The 21,722-nt window shown below is 44.1% G+C and overlaps 1 protein-coding gene across 1 annotated transcript; it reads left to right on the plus strand.

Moving 5' to 3' along the window:
• Positions 1-1,758: 1,758 nt before the first annotated feature.
• Positions 1,759-21,143, plus strand: EXO5 (exonuclease 5). The gene is given in 7 exon segments (XM_069089620.1): positions 1,759-1,878; positions 6,933-7,102; positions 7,105-7,185; positions 10,804-10,908; positions 13,305-13,477; positions 17,836-18,126; positions 20,519-21,143. Coding segments are annotated over 7 exon segments (1,095 nt in total). The 5' UTR covers positions 1,759-1,786; the 3' UTR covers positions 20,702-21,143.
• Positions 21,144-21,722: the final 579 nt, after the last annotated feature.

A 21,722-nucleotide genomic window follows, 5' to 3' on the forward strand; every position in this document is an offset into this window, starting at 1 on the left:
AAAAGGAGGCCGGCCTTACGGGCATGCTTCCACACTATTATCTTGGCTCTGCTTTTTATTATTTGGGTTGCCTTGGGTAAGTCAAGCATATACTTACACAATTATCTGGGATCCAGTTTCTTCCTTTCTCAAACTTCTCTGTACCATTCATATCTGTGTACGTGGGAGCCCTCTAATATGTTGGGTAGGTCTTCTCTGGGAGATTTATTGGAAGATATGGAGAAGAATGTCACAAGATGAGAAGGCATGCATGGGCTGTTAACTGTACCTCTGAGGAAAAGGCAAGCTCACTGATTAGACTCCGGATTCATTCATATAGAAGAATGTCCACTGTCTACTTTTTCCTGGAATGTAAACTCCTTGAGGGCAAGGACTGTTTCATGTTAGTCTTGGTATCCACTGAGACCTAGCATGGTGCTTTATCTATAGATTCAGTGATCTTAAGTTGGAAGGGAAGTGAGAGACCATCCATCATCTCCTTTTTACAGATGAGGAAACTGAGGGTGGGAGAAGTTAAGTGATTTACCCAAGATTACATAGGTAGTAAGTAAATAAGGCTTTCTTGGTCAACATCAGGAGGGTCACAAATTTTCCCAGGGTACTTAATGTCTTTTATATGCCATGATAATTTTCCAGTCCCAAGATCAGGAAGGCATGGTTTGGGTTTTTTGTTTTAGAGTTTTTACTTTATTTTTAAATTTAGGTTTTATTTCCCTATATCTCAAATTTGTATTGGGTGCCCACTATCATGGACCTAGGGCTTGAAGAGCCCTCAGAGGTCACCTAGCCCATGCCCCCACTCCTCCCTCCCCATTTTACAGAGGAGGAAGCTGAAGGTCAAGGGGCTTAATTGGCATTCTGTGATCAGTGTACACAGCTTGCTTGTTTGCACTCACATATACTATGATTTTGTAAAGGTCTTTTCCAAGGAGGGAGGGAGGGAAGGAGGAAAGGGCCAACAGGATGAATCCCAAGCAGACACATAACACTGCAGTACGAGGACCTCACCAACACACACGTGAAGTGACTTACCCCAGGTTCCTGACTGGTTCTGGGGCTGGAAAGTCACAAACCCTGGCCCTCAGTTTCCTTCTCTGTCAAATGAAAGGGTTGGATGCCAGAACTGGTTTATGAGGTCCCTCTTCCAGTTCTGACATTCTATGAACTGACAGCAAAGGTTGGGGGAGGAATTTCAAGAAAGAGGAGAGTGCTGGGGTTGGGGAACTGAGATCCTTCAGTTTTCCTTGGTAGGGGTGGGAGGAATGAGCCCGCTCTGCTCTTGGTCACTAAATACTTCAAGGAGTCTCCCCCTGGTGCTGAAGTCCTAGCCCATGGACAGGTGGGAAGGGACAGTGAGGCACCCTTCAAAACAGAGCTGCATTAGGCAAAGGCAGGCCAGGACCTCAGGGGTCCTGAGGCTGGTCCAAACTCAGCAGGCCCGAGGAATTTTCCAGGGGGGAGGGGACTAGGCCCTGGGGCTGGGAGAAACTGGGTTGTAAGGAGTAGGAAGCCCTGGAGGGATGTGGAAGGGGAGGAGGAGAGAGGAGAAACAGGGGATGGGTGCAGTGGGGTGCTGGGGAAACTTAGCCAGGGAGGTGGGAGATGGTACGAAGGTGTGGGGGGAAGGTGGCTTGACAAATCCTAGCTGACATTTACAAAGTGCCTTAAGAGGAGTGATGGAACGGGACGGATGATGCAGGAGGAGGGGCTCCAGCGTGGAGGCAGGAGGGCCAGGGGGCGGGGCCGTGCTCTAGAACCTGCCCCTTCCGTAATTCGGGGCAGGATCATGGCCGGGACTGGGCGGGAGTCCGGTACAGCAGAGAACGCGGGTTTTGAGGATTTGAGCGACTCGGAGTTCCCCGACTTTTTGGAGCTAGGGTGAGAGGTGATCTGGCCGCGGCGGGAGGACATAAGGCGGCAGGCTCAGAGCCTAAAACCCCCAGGGCCGGGGGAGACGAGCGCAAGCTCACCTGGAGGGAGCGGACCCACCGCCCGCTCACCTCCAAAGCCCGGGGACCCAGGATGCGCTAAGTGGGGAGATGAAGAAAGGCGAGAGTCGCGCTAAGACCAGAGAGTGGCATGGATGCGATGGTGGCACGCGCGCTCTCTCTCCTGTTTCTCCTTCTATCAGTGTCTCTGTGTCTGTCCATCTCTCTCCATCCCCCCCCCCTCTATCCCCCCCCCCCCCCCCCCCTCCCTCCCCCCTACATTTTCTGTCCCCCCCCCCCCCACATATCTGTCTGTCCTTGTCTCTTCTTCTCTCTGTCATGTCTGACTCCTCTTTTTCCTTCTCAATTTCTCTCTGACTCCCCCCATCCCTGTCTGTCTTTGTTGGTTTCTCCTCTCTCTCTCTCTCTCTCTCTCTCTCTCTCTCTCTCTCTCTCTCTCTCTCTCTCTGTGTGTGTGTGTGTGTGTGTGTGTCTGTCTGTCTGTCTCTCTGTCTCTCTCTCTGTTTCTCTCTCTGTGTCTCTGTCTCTCTCTCTGTACTGTCTGACTTCAGTCTCTGGCTCTTCCTCCTCCTCCTCCTCTTTAGCTCTTTCTCTCTTCATACACTTGGGAGGTGAGGGAGTAGGGTTTGCTCTAACCTTCAGTGGCTCATCCTGAAAGAATGGAAAATGTATATATTGAACAACTGGCTTAAAAGTAGTGGGACTCCTTTCCTTTAAAAGGTGGGGAGCTACTGGTGTGGAATGTTACCTACTCTGTCAAGTACCATGAATGCTTTGGTGACTTTTGCTGGTTTCTTGGATTTGGAGTCACAGGACTTAGGGTTCAGACTGAAATTCTGCTACTTGGTACTGCCTGTGTGACCTTGAGCAAGTCACTTTAATTTCTCTTGACCCTTCAGTTTCCTCATCTGTAAAATGACGAGGGGAGTGGCTAGGTGGTGCAGTGAGTAGAGCACCGGCCCTGGCGTCAGAAGGACCTGCATTCAAATTCGACCTCGGACACTTGACACTTACTAGCCGTGTGACCTTTGGCAAGTTACTTAACCCCAATTGCCCTCTTAAAAAAAAAAAAAGATGAGGGTGGACTAAATAATCTTTGCGGTTCCTTCCGGCTTCAATGAACTGGTGTGTGTTTAATCTTTGTTCCTAGATAAGACATCCTAGGGAGAGAAGGCAGAAAAGATGAATATGATGCAAGCAAAAAAGCATTAATAACACTTTTTTTAAAGTGGTGGCTCTAAGCCTATGCCCCCCAAAAGTTCAAAGACAGAGGAAACGGACCCATATATACAAACGTATATGTAGCAGCTCTTTTTATGGTGGCAAAGAAATGGAATTTGAGGGGATGCCCATTAATTGGGGAATGGCTTGTTAGTTATAGTATATGATTGTGATGGCATACTGTTGTGCTATGAGAAATGATGAGGGGAGTGGTTTCAGAAAAACCTGGGAAAATTTGTATGAACTGATGAAAAGTGAAGTGAGCAGAACCAAGAGGACAATTTATACAGTTAACAGCAACATTGTAAAGACAATCAACTTTAAAAGATTTAGGAATTCCAATTGTCATCAAAAGCAGCCACAATTCCAGACTCAAGATATAACAGGCTACTCACCTCCTAATGGACTCACTGCAGATTAAGATAATTTTTGAACATGGCCAATGTGAGGATTTCTTTTGTCTGACTCTACATGTTTGTAATAGGAGTTTTGTTTTTTGTGCTTTCTCAATTTGGGAGGCAGAGGTTGGAGAGAGAGAAGGCAGATCTTCATTTTAAAAATTAATTTGAATATAAAACAAAACAATAATAACAACAAAGTGGTGGAGGATAGATGATTGTTGTTTCAGGACAGGAGATACACAGAGATATCCCAGTTTTGAAAACAGAGAGCAAGGTAGATTGTCCAAACTAAAGACTTTGACTTAGACAGTCTTGACAAAAGTATATGATTTGTGAGCTTTTGAGACATAGAATTCGTTCTCAGGAAGATCTAACGTGGCCACATCAACAACAAATAGAGCATGTCCAACTAACCTAGTTTCCTAAATGGTAGATCTGGGGAATTCTGTAAAGTCTGAACCAGGAGTTAGTTAGTAACCTGAGAACTGTGAACTTGTTTTTAAAATATTTTGGGAACTGAATTTCAATAGAATCGGTTTCCTTTGTTATCCTGTGTATTTCATTTTATGCTTTGAAAAACATAATTCTGAGAAGGGGTCCATGGACTTACCCAGACTGCTAAAGGTGGGAAGGGTGTCCATGACACAGAAAAGGTTTAGGATATGATCATTGTTTAGAGATATTGGAAGGGATGTTATGGAAAAGAGAGAACAGAATTAATTTGCTTGGGTCCAGAGAAGAGAACTGGCCACAATGCGTAAAAATTTCAGAAAGTCAGATTTCAGATTCATTATCTGAAAAATTTCCCAACAATGAAAACTGTTCAAAAATGCAGTGGGCTGCCATGAGAAGTAGTGAGTTCCCTGTCCCTGGAAGTCTTCAAATACAGTTTGGATGATCACTTGTTGGGGGTGTTGTAATGACCTTGGATACCAATCAGACAAGATGGTCCTGGAAGTCCCTTCTAATTCTGAGAGACAACCTCCGTCCTCTGAATTTCCCTATTGTTGTTGAGGACACAACCATCATTCATGGAGGTTCACAACCTCAATGCCATCCTCAATTCTCCTCTGTCAATCAGCCATATAACCAATCAGTCACCACATTTCCAGTATGGCTGGCATGTATCCCTTCCTCTGGTCATACAGCTATTGTCTTAGCACAGGCCCTCATCATTCTTAAATTACAATCCTTTATATGTGTGTGTGTATGTGTGTATACATATGTATATTTATTTATATATAAAACTTTTATTTTATTTTTTCATTAACAAACATTTTTTCTATTTTTCCCTCCTCCCTCTCCCATTTAAAAAAAAGAAAAAGAAAACCCTTGTCACAAATATTCACAATCAAGGAAAACACATTCTCACACCAGCCATGTACAAAAATATATATTTCATTCTTAATTTTGAGTCCATCAACTCTTTATTAAGAGATGGGTAGCATATTTCTTCACTGCCCCTCTGGCATCATGGCTGCCATTAACATTTGTCAAGATTTTAAAATCATTTGTATTTACAATGTGTTATTGTGCAAATTGTTCTATGGATTCCACTCACTTCACTCTGCATCAATTCATACAGATCTTCCCAGGTTTCTCTGTAGCAGTCCCTTTTGTTATTTCTTATGGCACAATTGTTTTCTGTTACATTCCTGTATCATGATTTGATCAGCCACCCCCCCAAATGATGAGTATCCTCTTAATTTCTAATTCTTTTGCCACTATAAAAAAAGGATCACTATAAATATTTTTGTGCATATGGGTCCTTTTTCTTTGATTTCTCTAAGGTATACGTTGAGTCAAAGGGTATAGTTGAGTGACTTTGGGGGTGTAGTAGATTGAAATTGCTTTCCAGAATGGCTAGACTACTACCAACAGTACAAGAATGTACCTGTTTGCCCACAGACCCTCCAGCATTTTCCATTTTCCTTTTCTTTTGTCTTTGTTAATCTGGAAGTTGTGAGATATACCTCAAATCTCTGAATCATCTTCCAGTCAACTGCCATTATGTTGTTCCTAATACCTACCATATCATTCCTTTGCTTGGTGGCTCTATATTATCTCCAGTATCAAATGTATGGTCTTTTTTTCTCCTGGGTGGTGATGGTGGGGAACATTTAACATTTTTCACAACTTAGCCCCTTCCTACCTTTCCAATTTTCTTATACTTTACTCCCCTCCCCACAGAATCCAACCCTGGCCAACTGCTGTTTCCCTGTACATGACACTCCTCCCATCTCTGTCCCTTTTCTGTGACTGTCCCCCATGCCTGGAATGCTCTCTCTCCCAATCTATGCATCCAGAATTTTTGGCTTCCTTTAAGACTCAGCTTAAGCACCACCTCCTCCAAGAAGTCTCCTCAAAAAAGGAGACTTTGTGTTCCTTCTAAGATTACTTTCCATCTATTCTGTATTTATCTTGCATATTCTGATTTATGCATTTTGTTTTCCCAGTTAGACTGTAAGTTTCTTGAGGGCAGGCACTGTTTTTGCTTTTTTTTCTGTATCCCTGCATCTTACACAACGCCTGGCACATAGTAATTGACTAATAATAAATACTTGGTGATTGATTTATTACATTTTTTATGCCCTATCATCCTGCAATGAGGTAGGCACAAAGTAGGTGCTGAATACTGACGGGTATATGCATTCCTTCATTCATCCAATATAGAAGCCATGTACACAGTCAGGTCCACACAAAAATACAGACATTCCCAGCCTCTTTCATATGGTACAGGCCCATACCCAGCCTTTCCCCAAAAAGAATCCTTTCTTCCTCCTTCAACTCTCCTTCATCCCCCAAGGGCAAGGATGCTGAGGGCCTTGGATTTCATATTCTCTTTCCGGTCAGAGGTCAGCAAATGGTTGAGTGGCTCTTCCAATACTCACTTTTATAATAGTGCAAGTGTTTCTATCACCATTTTACAAAAAAGGAAACTGAGTTGCAATTAAGTATCTTGTCCATGGTCATATAACTAGTAAATGTCAAAGTCAGGATTGGGATCCATGTTTTCCAGACTCAGATCAGCACTGGATATTTCAGTTACACCATGCTGCAAAGCTGGGGGTGGGAGTAGGAAGCTTGGATGTGTGGGAAAGGAATAAGTATTTATTAAACACCTACTGTGTGCCTTTAAGTTCTTTATAGATATCATCTCCTTTGATCCTTACAACAACTTTGAGAGACAGCACCATTTTACAGATGAAGAGACTGAAATATATAAAAGTTAGGTGACATACCCAAAGTGATACAGCTAAGTTTCTGTGCCCAAATTTCACTTCAGCTCCTCCTGACTCTAGGCCCAGCACCGTGCCACCCGGCTGCATCTGGGTGGAAGCTCAATGTTGTCTATTTTCAGAGACATTGAAGAACTTGGGAGCCAACCTGGTTCCTCTTCGGGAAACCCCAGAAAGGCAGCAGACCCAGAGGAGCCATGGAAACGGAAGCGAGAGGCCGATGCCCCGACACCAATGGAGAGGTTCCACCTAAGCTGCTTGTGGGTATCTGACTTGTCTTCGCAGAGCTGGTGTATGGGAAGGAGCTCCCAGACTTTCAGTCGGTGGAGAAGACTGCCTTGCTGGGTGCAGGAGCCAGTATCCACCTCACCAGAGGTAGGGAAGAGAGGAGAGGCAAGCCCGTAGTGGGGCCCCGTGGCTCCCATTCTCCAAGAAAACCCCAAGTGTGGCCCTAAATGTGGATCATGGGTCTGGAGCTGGAAGGGTACTCAGGGGCCATCAAATCCAGCCCTCTAGTTTTACAGATAACAATTATAATGATGATAAAAGCTAGCTTTTCTATCATGCTTTAAGGTTTAACTCTGTTACATAAATTATATCTACTGGTCCTTACAACAACCTCATGAGGTAGATGCTATTATGATCCCCATTTTACAGATGAGGAAACTGAGGAAGAGAGAGAGAAGTGAAATGATTTGCCTAGGGTGGCACAGCTAGTCATCTTCTATTATACTCTACCTGCCCCTAGCTGTCTACAGATGGGAATCAGAGGTCCAAAGAGGTTTTAAGTGACTTGTCCAAGGTCCCACAAGTAGTGAGAAATCAGAGATGGGACTTGAACTCAGGTCCTCTTTGCCATGTTGAAAGAAGATCTCCCTTTTTACAATTCATGTCTGTTGATGTGGAATCTGGGTATTTTGTGTTTCTCTCAGCCAGCACAGTGCCATGGTTACTGGCCCAGGGAGATCCTCAGCTACCTTCCAAATTACTATAGTTCAGGAAATCTTGATGTTGCCATATATATTATGTTCTATTGGCAACCCACTCATGTAAGGAGGTTATGGACTCAGAGCTGGAAGGGGACCTCAGACACCATCTTGTCCTGTCCCTTCATTCTACAGAGGAAGAAACCAAGGCCCAGGGAGATTGAGTCACTGGCCCCAGGTAACAGAGGTAGTAGATATCAGGAGAATTTGAACCCAGACCCACAGGCTCTTTCCACAGTTCCAGGATGCCTCCTTTGTCCCAGTTTGTTACAGCTGCTTTCAAGAGCTAGAGATTTTCTTTAAGTAAAATTTTATCTTTATTAATTTGTTTGTTTACTTTTAGTTTACAAGATTCAGTTCCACAGTCCCTTGAGTTTCAAATTTTCTCCCCCTCCCTCTTCTCCCCCCTCTCCTCCCATGGTGCCATGCAATCAAGTATAGGATCTACAAATACTTTCACATTAGACATTAGTCAGGTTATAAAGAAGGATTGTAACTGATGGAATGAACAATAGGAAAGAGGAAACAAAACCACACAAGAAAAAGAAAAAGTAGTTTGCTTCAGTCTGCATTCAAACTCTGTTCTTTCTAGTTCTTTCTCTAAATGTAGACATCTTTTTCCATCATGAGTCTTTTGGAGTTGTCTTATAACCTTGCATTGCTAAAAAGAGTCCAATATCAAAGTTGGTCATCACATATATGTTGTGTCTGTAATTGTGTACAAATTTCTCCTGGTTCTGCTCTTCTCATTCTGCATCAGTTCATATAAGTCTCTCCAGGTAAATATGAAGTCCATCTGCTCCTCATTTCTTATAGCACAATAGTATTCCATTACATTCATATACCATAACTTGTTTAGCCATTCCCCAATTGATGGGCATTCCCTTAATTTCCAATTCTTTGCCACTACAAAAAGAGCTGCTATAAATATTTTTGTACATATGGGTCTTCCTCCCACTTCTATGATCTCTTTGGGATACAACCCTAGAAGTGGTATTACTGGGTCAAAGGGTATGCAATTATTTATAGCCCTTTGGGCACAGTTCCAGATTGCTCTCCAGAATGGTGGGATCAGTTCACAATTCCACCAACAATACATTAGTGTTCCAATTTTTCCATATCCTCTCCAGCATTTATAATTTTCCTGTTTTGTTATTTTAGCCAATCTGACCAGTGAGATATGGTACCTCAGAATTGTTTTGATTTGCATTTGAGAGCTAGATATTTTTAAAGAAAAGGTGGACTGGCCAGTCATATTAAAAGCAATAGATTTGTATTGCAGAAGGGTACTGGACTTGGCGGGCGGGGGTGAGCAGGACCAGAGGCAGGAGTCACCAAGGATGGAGTCAGGATGGTCTCAGGCCATGACAGGAGGTAGAAGGAGCTTGTGAGAGGCTACCTCCAATGGATGGCCCATGCCCTGAGCTCTGAGTTTTCTCTGAGCTCCCTGCATGTTTCCAAGGTTGGTGGCTCAGACACCCAGGTCCCTCAAGCATCTGGACAGCTCAGAAATGTAAATAAGGGTCAGGGCTTTTGTGGGGGTGGGGTAGAGTCTGTGTCGGGTGTTTCTGATTGGTTATCCCATATCTGACATCACAGGCAGGGAGATGCTAGCAGCCTCCCTTAGGTACCCTGTGGGGCTGGAAGATGTTAGCCTGAGAAGATTCCAGATAATGGAGGGACCTAGAAAAGGGTCAAAGTAGAGGTCTCGGGCAAGAGGAGTAGACAGGTGGGCTAAACTCAGGAAATCATAGAGCTTAACAGGAATTCCCTCCTCTGGCCATTCTGGGTGTCTCCATATCACCAAGGACAATTTTCAAGGTCCAGATCCCTTGTCAAGAAACTCATTTATCTCTTATGAAGGTAGAAAATGGGCAGAGGAATTTATCCCTTCATTGAACCATGTCACAGGACTCTTCTTCACATTCTGATTTATTCAGAGCCCATTCAGCTTTTCAACTGTCCTAAGACTTTTGGGACACCCTGTATTAATTATGATATAATATAACTAGCATTTATCTCATTCTTTAAAGTTTGCAGAGCATTTTGCAAATATTATCTCATTTGATCCTCACAAGGCCCTAGGAAGAAGGTGCTGTTATTATCCCTATTTTACAGATACAGAAACTGAGGCAGACAGAGGTTCAGTGACTTATCCAGAATCACACAGCTAGTAAGTGTTTGAGACTGGATTTGAACTCAAGTCTTTCTGACTCCAGGTCCAATGCTTTTTTCCATTGAACCACCTACCTGCTAGAATGCCAAACCACTTAATTCTTGGATTATGAAGTAATATTCTATATTCATTGTACATCTTGGGCAGAAGAGGTCTCTTCACAGCAGAACTGTGATGCTTTGAGGTATGAGATGTGAAGGGCTGGGCTAACACAAAGGGTTTTCTGGACCCTTGCAAAAGATAGACAAGTGTGTTCTCATCCTGGGGCAGCTAGGTGATGCCATAATGCATAGAGTGCCATGCCTGGAGTAGGGAATCTTCCTGAGTTCAAATCCAGCCTCAGATATATATAAGCTGTGTGACCCTGGGCAAGTCACTTCACCCTGTTTACCTCAGTTTCCTCATCTGTAAAATTAGTTAGAGAAGGAAATGGCAAACCTCTCCAGTGTCTCTGCCAAGAAAACCGGGAATGGAGTCACGAAGAGTTGGACATAACTGGAAAATGACTGTTCTCATCCTTCCCGCTCACTGGATGGCCCTGATTGGGCAAACTCTCTCTGCCCAATAGATGGGCCCTGGCTAGGATTACATAAACAATTTCTATTGAGACCTTCTGTGTCCCCTCCAGCCCCATCTCCCCCAAACCTATTCAGAGGCTCCTGCACCTTGTCCCATTCTCAAGTCTAGGGAACTTGTTCATGCTGACAAAGACAGACAGAGACAAAGAGAGAGACAGAGAGGTCTTTGAGATAGGGCTGCAGGTCTGGATTCTCCCTAGTGTGAGGAGAGAGGAACAGGAAGTGCCCAACACTAACCTGTGTCTGCCTTCAGAGCTGGAACTCCATGACCTTGTGAACATCCGCACCTCCACTAAGGAAGATGCCTGGGCAGTGAAGCTGCTGAACATTCTATATATGATACCCATCCTGCAGTCAGGTAAGAGGACTTAGGAATACAGATCCTGAGCTGGAAGGGGCCTCAGGGGCCAGTGAGTCTGACCCCTCTCATTGTAGATGAAGGAAGGGATGGGCAGCAGCCTTCCCTCGAGTGGGCTGCATTGGTTTCAGCTGCTAAAGCTCTATGGGCTAGAAAAGAGACAGCGTGAACATGAAGAATTCAGAGACAAATAGAAAAATGTATGTGAACTGATGCAGAGCAAAGTAAGCAGGACCAGGAAAGGAATTTACGTGGTGACTACAACATTAGAAATGGAAAAAGCAAAAAAGTGAAACTGAGTGCCTTCTGTTTTTTTTTTTTTTTTGCTATTTGGAGGGGGAAGGCAGGGCAATTGGGGTTAAGTGACTTGCCCAGGGTCACACGGCTAGTAAGTGTTAAGTGTCTGAGACCAGATTTGAACTCAGGTCCTCCTGCCTCCAGGGATGGTGCTCTATTCACTGCACCACCTAGCCGCCCCATGAGTGCCTTCTAATTTTAATGATGAAGCTTGGCCCCCAAGAAGAGGGATAAGATGCCACCCTCTCCCTTCTTTGCAGAGGAGATGCCATAACTGTGGAACATGGCTGTTTTGGGCCAGGCCTGACTCAGAAGAGTCCAGTGGTTCAAGCTTGGGGTGGGGACTAAGCTAGACACGTGAAGAATCTAACATTTAATAGAAAAGACATTTACTTAACAATTGTATGGGAAAACTCTTCAGTAGTAATGATGATAGTAGAAGTAGTTTACATTTATGTAGTGCCCATGATATGCCAAGCCCTTTACAGATATTACATCAACGGTCTTGGGAGATAGGTACTATTATTACTCCCATTTTACAGATGAGGAAACTGAAGTAGACAGAGGTTAAATGACTTGCCTAGGGTCACACAATTAGTGTCTGAGGCTGGATTTGAACTCAGGATTTCCTGACTTCAGACCAAGTATTCTATTCACTGTGTCACCTAGCTTGCTACAACAAGCTGGGATACAGAATTAATTTAATTGGGCACAGCTGCCCTGCCTCCAAATTTGCCAAGGTATAGTTAGGAGTTATATGTGAAACCCAAGATGTCACTGACTCTTCATGCTCTGGGCTTTTGTACCTAAATTCAGGAAGTCTTGCAGTTATATCTAGGAATGGAAATTATCTTTCCCATCTATGGATAGGGAAGGAATATATAATCAAACAAGAGATAGAGAAGATCATAGAAGATGAAATGGACAATTTCGATTATGTAAAATTAAGAAGTTTTTGCACAGATAAAATCAATGTAGCTAAAATGAGAAAAGCAGGTAATTGGGAAAAAAATCTTTGCTGTAAGTTTCTCTGAAGGTCATATATATATATATATATACTTATATACATGTATATATGTGTGTATCTGTGTGTATATATGTATATGTATGTGTATACACACAAATAATGCTGCTGGGAATATTTTAGTATGTATGAGTCCTTTCTTTCTGTCATTGAACTCCTAGAGAGTATTAGCTAGGAGTGGGATCCCTAGGGCAGATAGATCAAAGTGAATAAACAATTTAGTTATTTTCTCAATTTAGTCATGATTTTCTCCAATAATGAGGAACAAGTTTCTTAATGAAGATACTAAATCCTTTAGACTGCTACTGGAAAATATCTGCCAAGGTCCCTGTCTGCCTTCTCTTTCTTTTTATTAAAGTTGTATTGGTTGGGGTGTGGGGGGGTATATCACTTTCATTTCTAGAAATATCCCTCTCCTCTTCCTACCTTGAAAGCCATCCTATGAAACAAATAATAACAAAGAGGGAAATTAAAGGCAATTGAGCAAAACGAATGCTTTGACCCGGTCTGACAGTATCACAGTTTCCGCCCTCATAGTCCCCTCCATCTCTGCAAAGAAGGGAAGGAGATGCATTTTCTCATCCTAGATGCCAGACCTGCTCACTATAATTACATGACATTCAGTTTCAATATTTTTTCATTGTTCTTTGTATTTGTAATATTTGTGTATCATGTATATTGCTTTCCTGGTTCTCCCTGTTTTAGTTTGCATCAGTTCATATAAGTCTTCCCTATGCTTTTCTGTATTCTTCACATTTGTCACTCCATTACTGTGCTCCATTCCATCCTAATTTGTTTAACCATTCCTCAGTTGATGGCTATCTACTTTTTCACCATAGAAATTATTTCCCCCACCCCAAGGAACCATTCCTACTTTTGTCCCGTGTTTCCAAGCTATCATTTAGAAGGAAACAGAGGAGATGCTATTTACATGAAGAGGCCTTGGGCTCTAAGGATACCTCCCTGTGTCATTTTTTTTTCCTCTGTGACCTGTGTGAGAAAGTAGAGTAGTCCCAGGCCAGGGGGATAATGAATGGATTGCCTGGGAGTCACATCACCTTCTGTTCTCCAACAGGTGGGACAATCCGGGAGTTCCCAGTCTTTGGGGAAGTAGAAGGGGTGTTCTTGGTTGGGGTAATCGATGAGCTGCATTACACTTCAAAGGGGGAGCTAGAACTAGCTGAGCTGAAAACTCGAAAGCGACCCATGATGCCACTGGAGGCTCAGAAGGAAAAGGACCGTTTCCAGGTATGTGTGTGTGTGTGTGTGTGTGTGTGTGTGTGTGTGTGTGAGAGAGAGAGAGAGAGAGAGTCATTGATGTTAGAATTGTAGATTCAGAGAAGGAGGGGACCTCAGGCGATTATAGCATCCTTGATCTAGAGCTAGATTGAACCCAAGAGGCTGTCTTGTCCAACCCCCTCATTTTACAGAGGAGGAAACCAAGGCACAAGGTCATTTTTTTTTTTGCCCAGCCCCCTAATTTTACAGATGACAAAACTGGGGCCCATAGAGGTCATAGGATCATAGACACAGAACTAGAAGGAATCTAATCCAACTGCCTTCTTTTACTGCAAAGGAAACTGGGATCCAGAGGTGAATTGATTTGCTCAAGGTCATCCAGAAGCTAGGTGGTATAGCTGGTGTTAACTTCACATTCAGCCCTGTCTTCTCTGCTCCACCATACCTGAGAATCCTGGGGCTAGAAGGAATTCTTCTAGTCCAGTTCACTTGTCTTATAGATAAGGAAGCCAATGCCCCAGGAATCAGGAGCAAAGCTTGGACTAGAACCCAGGCCTCTTGAGTCCCAGGTCATGTCGATTTCTACTATAGTAGATCCCTAGAGGGTCTTCTTTAAGGGTAAATGCTTGGTGACTGACTCATCCAGCTCAATTTCTATAGGTAACTATAGGATCATAAGGCACCCAGAATGTAACTGATCCTAAAACCTGAATACCATTCTGTAGGAAATGATACAAGAAAACTGAACTTTTGAATGCAGATAAGAAAGTATTGATTGATTGATTCACAGACCCTCACCAGAGAAACTCCACTCTTGAAACTCCAAAGCATGCATACATACATACACATATACACACAAATGTATACATATATACATATACACATTATATTTAGTTATTTTTAGTTATATATACATACGAATATATTATATGTTGTTAATATAGTATATATACTATATGTATATATAAATATATACTATATATTTTACGATGTCTAATATAGTAATATATAATTATATATGACATATACAACATAAACATATATAGTATATATTTAACTATGTTGTAGAATTAGTAGAGTATATACTTATATAATATAGATGTAATATATGTAGTATGTATGTTTACATAAGTATCTATACACTATAAATATATATAATTATATAGTAGATATAATCTAATCTATGTATATATACTCTAGATATAAACTATCCATATGTAGTAAAGTGTCATAGTTCTGGTGCCCAGCTCTTTCCAAGCCATGTTGCCTGCCCTCTGGCCACTCTTGCTACCTCTCCTTTGGAACCTAAACTCTGCCCCTGGGACCTTGGGCTCAGAGAGGTGAGCCCAGAGCCAGGCTTCCATGTCAGTGCTCAGCTATTGCCAAACCATCCAGTTGGGTATGTTCTCCCCTTCCTCTCTTTCTAGCTGGAGAAGGAAATGGCAGACCACTCCAGTATCTCTGCCAAGAAAACCCCAAATGGGGTCGCCACCAAGCAATCCAACAACTGAAAGATAGATAAGAACTGTTATCCAGAAAAGGCTAAATTACTAAATCTTCTGTCCCATCTTCATATAGAAATAGCTTATTGAGCTGTAAGTTAAAAGGAAGAACAAAGAAGGATCATGAAAGACAAAGGGGAACCCAGGAAAGCTTAGAGAAAGAGGAGAAGATAAAGAGGAAAAACTGAATTACTCTTCTGTGGACTAAACCTTATGACTCTAGTATGTTTAGATCTGTATCTAGTGGGAGGGATGACTGGGAGGAATGGTTGGATGGGGGAGGGGAAAGGTAAGATAAGGATGGGGGCTGGTGCTGGAGATGCGCCCCTACCCAGTCCAGAGTCCAGCAGAGGAGGGAGAGGCATTTCTTGAATTCAACAAGAATGAAGGCTGTGGGAGAATAAGTTAAAACCAATGGAGACAAATAACTTCCTCAAAAGAAGAAAGGGGATTAAAAACCAATCCATAAGGCAATAATATATAAAACCCAATGCATGAGAAGGAAATGTAGGAAAACTTTGAATAAGAATGGATTAAATAATCCAAGGAAACCAAGAGAATGACAATGGATAAGAAAACAAAACTCAACATTTCACTGCAAGTAAGAAACAAGTCTGTAAAAGGAAGAAACATACTTTTTTTGGAGGCAGTCAGGGTGAAGTGAGTTGCCCAGGGCCACACAGCTAGTAAGTATCAGAGGTCAAATTTGAACTCAGTTCCTTCTGACTCCAGGGTCGGCACTCTATCCACCATGCCCCCTAGCTGTACTAAGAAGCATAATGAAAATGACAGTCTGGAGCAAAATTTACTATGAACAAATGAATGAATGAATGGAAGAAAAAGTATTTACTGTATACTGGACACTGTGCTGAATATTGTAGATACAAAGAGAAAATAGAGAGGTTTAATCTTTTGTCTGTGATTTCATCCTATAATTGAGGGAGATGGTACATAAAAGTAAAGCCAGCTGCAGAGCTTGTACCTACTGATACAATGGTAGAGCTGATGGGAATACCTATAAGGAAGCAGTCCCTGCCCTCAGGAAGCTTACATTCTACCACATATCTGGAGGAGGGCTGCTTCATTTAGAAAGTCACAGGAATGGTAAGTGGGGCCATACCATTCACCATTGATCTGGCCATTGTTCCGCAGCTGGCCAGGGGAAGCAGCCAGAGGATTAGTAAGCCCACCTCAGCAGGGCTAATGGCAACAAGAGGACTGGGTCATGGGCCAAGGGAAGCATTCATCAATCAAGACCACCTGGGCTCGTGAGTGGAAATTCCAGAGCTGAATGGGTTAAGTACCCCAGAGCTTGGTCTGTAGTACTGATGGGGCAGCCAGAGGGTGTCAGGCCTGAGGATGGCCAAGGTGTAGGTCCTCAATAAACATTTGTTGATTAGTCCCGACAAGGAAGCCAGCTGGAGCCAGCAGGAAGCCAATGATCAGTCAAGTCCTTAAGGGTTTTCTTGTGCCAGACCCTGACTGTACTAAGCACACAGTGAGTTAATGATAACCTAGCTTAGGGCAGCAGTGGGGACCCAAAGGAGAGGACAGATCAAAGAGATTTTTATGGAGCTCTCTTTGGTCATTCTGCCCTGACACCCTCCTAGAGGGAAAAGTAGGCTTTTAAGAGTCCAGAGTCTTTGTTAATGATAATCGACTGCTTTGCTGCTCCCAAAATAATCTTCGGAAAGCACAGATCACTCTCCTGCTGAAATCTCTAGTCTGTCTCTGGAGTAAAATACAAACTCTTCTGTTTAATATTTAAAGTCCCTCAAGGTCTGACTCCAGCCTGCCTTCCTAGATTTATTTCATGTTGTTGTTGTTCAGTCAGTTCAGTCATGGTGACTCCATTTGGGGTTTTCTTGGCATAGAAAGTGGTTTTATAGATGAGGAAACTGAGGCACATAGGGTAAAGTGACTTGTCCAGGGTTACACAGCTAGTGTCCGAGGCTGGATTTGAATTCAGATCTTCCTGACTCCAGGCCACCTCTTTCCACTGTACCACCTAGCCCCTATTTCACATAATTCTCTTTAATACATTCTCTTTTCCAGACAAATAGCCCCCTTGCTGTCCCATGTGTAGGAAATTCCATCTTCCTATACCTTTGAACAGACTGCTCACCCATATCTGGAATGCCCTCCCCTATCTTTGTCTCTTAGAATCTCTACCTTCCATTCAAGGCTTCACTTAGGGGTTGAAGTACCACCTCCTGAAGACATTTTCTTATTTCCTTTCTGCACCCCTCCTCTACCACTCAATTATTAGCCCTTTCCTCCTCTGGAGAGATGACTTTATGTTTACTTTGGATGTGTGGTAGGTATATTTCCTTGTCTGTGTACATGTTTTATCATTCTAGTAGACTGACTATAAGCTCCTTGAGGGCAAGGACTGGTTTTTTTTTTTCTGTGAGGCAATTAGGGTTAAGTGACTTGCTCAAGGTCACACAGCTGGTAAGTGTCAAGTGTCTGAAGATGAATTTGAATTCAGGTCTTCCTGATTCCGGGGCTGGTGCCCTATCCACTGTGCCATCTAGCTGCCATGGGACTGTTTTACTTTGACTTTGTATCCCCAACACTAGTCGCTTAGAGGGTGCTTAAATAAACTGAATTGACAAATTCTCCCTACAACAACCTTGTGAGGGAGGGCATATATTATACCCATTTTACAGGAAACTAAGGATCAAAAATTTTTAATTCAATTTAGCAAGCACTTAAGGAGCTATGGAAATGGTAAGTGATTCTTCTGGGGGCAAACAGGTTTTCCCTCATTGGCCTGGCTCCGTTCAGGTCTGATAATTGCCCAGCAGTGTTTGTTGGTTGAATCCGGTTCTATTTGCTCTTATGATCTCCTCTCTTCCTTAGGTCAGCCTCTACAAATGTATCTTTGATGCCATGGTGCAGGGACAGGTGACGCCTGCCAGCCTTGTTCACCACATGAAGCTTTCTCCAGAGCTGCTGCTGGGGCCCCAGGTGCAGAGTCATGCCCAACAGGGGGGATTCACTGCCAAGTCCCTGGGAGAGCTCCTGGAGCTGACTTTCTTGTCCTTGACGCTGTCTGACCTCCCGGTCATAGACACCCTGAAGATAGAGTATAACCACCAGGAGACAGACACAGTGCTGGGCATGGAAGTGGTGGTCTTTGAGGAGAGACAGGTGAGCAGGAGGGGAATCAGGTGAGGGAACAGCTGCCCTGGCATGGCCCAAGAGGAGACACAGAGCCCATTCCTTACCCTCTGGACCTCCCCCTGGTGCAGTCGCCATTGGGACTGAGGGGGGCTAATTGAAAGTCCATTGAGGTTACACAGGAAGGCAGAGGGGAAAGGGGGGGATATCCAAAGACTGGGGATGTATGAGGAGTCAGGAAGGGGGTAACACCCTTGCCAGCACCTGGCACTCCATCCCCCACCTTTGCCGTGGCCAGACCTACCATCCATGAAGCACTCTCCCTTCTTCCCTCTTCCCTTTCACCCCCTCCAAGACTCAGCTCAAGCACCACTTTCTACAGGAAGCCTTCCCTGACTCTCCCAGTTGCTGGTCTAACTACCTGGCATTCGTTTTATATTTATTCTGTACATTCTTGTATGTTTTTTCCTTTTCTTTTGGTACCCTAATCACTTAGGACAGTGCCTGGCATACAGTAGGTGTTTAATAAATGCTAGTCAATTTTCAATTGATTGATATACATGTCGCCTCCCCTGATGGAATAGAAGCTTCTTGAGAGTAAGGGTTGTTTCATTCTTTGGATTTGTAGCCCCATTGCCTAGGAGGGTGCCTGGCACACAGTAGGTGCTTACAAAATGATGGCTGATTTATTAATTAACATACATATTGCTTCTCCTGATGGAATAGAAGCTCATTGAGAGATATTTCATTCTTTGTATCGGTGTCGCCTGTGCTTAGAACAGTGCGTGGAACATAGTAGGTGCTTAATTAATGCTTGTTAGTAATTGTAGCAGTACTAAGCTCAATCCAAGCTAAGAAATATTTTTAAAATTATTGTTATCTCTTGTTTTTATATCATCTTTATTTCCAAATAAATCCCTCCCTCTTCCCCTCCCCATTGAGCTTCCCTTCTAACAAAGAAGAAAAAAGGAATAAAGGCAGGTCAGCCAGACTAACATGGCAACTGAGTCTGATCGCTCATACAGTATTCTACACCCCTAGGCCCCCATGTTTGCCAAGAAGGGAGAGAGATGCTTTTTCTTCTCACTTCTCCAAGTTCAAGCATCAACAAACACTTATTAAGTACCTACTGTATGCAGAGAACTACACTAGGCCTTATGAGATACAAAAGTAGATGTAACATGTCTTGCCCACTTCTGTGTTGGATACAATTGGGGGGGAGGGGGAAGAGGGGGAAACAAAGGGAAAAGAGTAAGACTTATAAAGCCCTTGCCTCTTTAGTGTATTACCCTCCTTATTTTACAGATAGGGAAATTCAGGCTCGAAGAGGCAAAGTTACTTGCCCAAGGTTACACAGCCAGTAAGCTGCTGAGGATTTAAACTCAGGTCTTCCTGAATCCAAGTTTTCTACTCAACCACCTGGCCCTCAAGCTACTCATTAATTATTTGGGGAGATAAGGCCCATGCCTGCAGAATGGCGCGAGACATGTGATTTAGTAGCAAATTATGCAATCCAGTCTCTGTGTTTTCAGAATGAAAGGAAGGTGGAGGCCGCCTCCCAGGCCACTCTAGCCCATGTCCCTCTTCCTTCCCCTTTAAAACACACACACACACACACACACACACACACACACACACACACACACAAGTTTTATGGATCCCTTTTGTTTTTATGTTATTTTTCCTAGATGGGGTACCCCTCCCCCCAAAAATAAGCCCTCTCTTTTAACAAAGAAAGATAGGTAAAACCAGCTGATATGGTGACTGCTTCTGATTGCACCCCCCACTTCTCTGCCAAAAGGAGAAAACAGTTGATTGGGCAGGTTCAGACTTGTGATTATATACTGTATATGTTTGGCATTTCCAGTAAGGAAGGCTTCCTCCACTGATGCCTGTTCAGAACTTGCCTAGAACATGTAGCTTTAAGGGTTGTCTGCGGGCACTGACAGGCTAAATGAGGCTTCTCTTATCCCTCAGCTGCTTCTATGACAGTCTTGACGTGAACTCAGGTCTTCCTGATTCCAATGAGAGCCCTCCATCCTCTACACTCCTCATCCTCCATATCTGTCTCTGTCTTTATTTCTGTCTCTCTCTCCCTCCTTCTTTGTTTGCCTCTCTGTCTCTCATTCCAGAAGGGGAGGTTTCCCCTTCATCAGTCATTCTGGGATATTTCATGGAAAGAGGCCTGACTTCAAAGTTTTCCTCTGATGCTCACTGCCTGTGTGACATTGGCCAAGTTACTTAATGTCTCTGGGACTCAGTTTATACCTACATAACATTGGGGGGGGGGGTTAGATTAGATGGCCTCAGTGGCTCCTTCCTGCTCTGTATTCAGGATCCTGGGGTCCAAATGGACCGACAAGGAGCTGGGAAAAGGGCTGGGCTGGCTTACCTCTCGTTTCCCTTGGTTTTGCCCCTGCAGGTTAGGGACAAGCTTCGATACCAGCTCGGGTACTGGACAGGACTCAGGGAGCCCCAGGGAGTGGATGTGAAGGAAGCGTGGAAGTGTCGGATGTGTGATTATGCTGCCATCTGTGAATGGCGGCAGAGCGGGGGGATGAGGATGCTGACCCAGGAGCAGCATGCCAAGAAGATGACCAGATGAAGGGACCAGCCCAAGCCAGAGGGCTGGGAAGACTCAGCGGGGCCCCTCCTTCCAGTCTAAGAGGAATCCTTGGCAGTCCCTGACCAAGTACCCTGCAGGAGGGGTGGGCGGGGGAGAAACTGGGGCCTGACTCTGGGTCATGTTCATTTTTGCCCCACAGCACTGCTGATTTCTTGATCTCTGGCTCCTTGCAGATTCATAGCAGGGGCCTCAAGGATTATGGGAAACACAGGCTCCCCCTTTCTCTGGGGTGAGTGTGGTCTGGCTCTCTCCCAGAGTTCTGCCCTCATCATGGACACGTCCTGAAAGGGCTGCTCTGCGCCTGTTGGGGGGGGGGGTGGCCTACTGGGATGGCAAGGACGGAAGAGCCCAAGCCCTGGGACAAGTTGGACCTTTTTTTTTCCTTAAAGAAAATTCTGCTTTCCTGTTCTTTCCCAATAAAGACTTTTCTTCATTTTTCCAAAGCAGAGGGATGGATGGCTCCCCACTAACCAACTTTCCCAAGGTCACATGCCAAGTCAGTGCAGTGTTGTGGCCATGAGCCAGCCCTCCCCAATGTGATGCTGCACGTAAGCAATGCCCTTAGGGCATTGGCAGCAGCCGGTTGGCCCTTCTACCATGGCGGCTATTCTTTCATAAGAACTTACTGCTCTCCTTTGGATTTATGTCACCTGCATTTCCAAATCTGCTTCTCTACCTTCCCCAAGAGAACTAGCCTTTGTAACAAAGAACAAAAAAGAAAGGAGAGAGAGAGATGTGAATGTGTCGAGCAAGTACGATGATCCACCCCCAGCCCCTTCAGCGTTAGAATTATATAGTCTTCGGTTTGGGCTTTTTACGTTCCTCCTTTCGTCCCTCCTTCCTTCCCTCCTTCCATCCCTCCTTCCTTCCCTCCCTCCTTCCCTCCTCCCCTCCCTCCTTCCCTCCTCCCCTTTCTCCTTCCTCCCTTCCTCCCTCACACCTTCCTTCCTCCCTCCCTTCCTCCCTCACTCCCTCCTTCCTTCCTCCCTCCCTCCCTCCT

The sequence above is a fragment of the Petaurus breviceps genome, unplaced genomic scaffold (assembly GCF_028583685.1).
Source record: "Petaurus breviceps papuanus isolate PSGF00001 unplaced genomic scaffold, PetGlider_PUasm1.0 186, whole genome shotgun sequence".
NCBI classification, from domain to species: domain Eukaryota; kingdom Metazoa; phylum Chordata; class Mammalia; order Diprotodontia; family Petauridae; genus Petaurus; species Petaurus breviceps.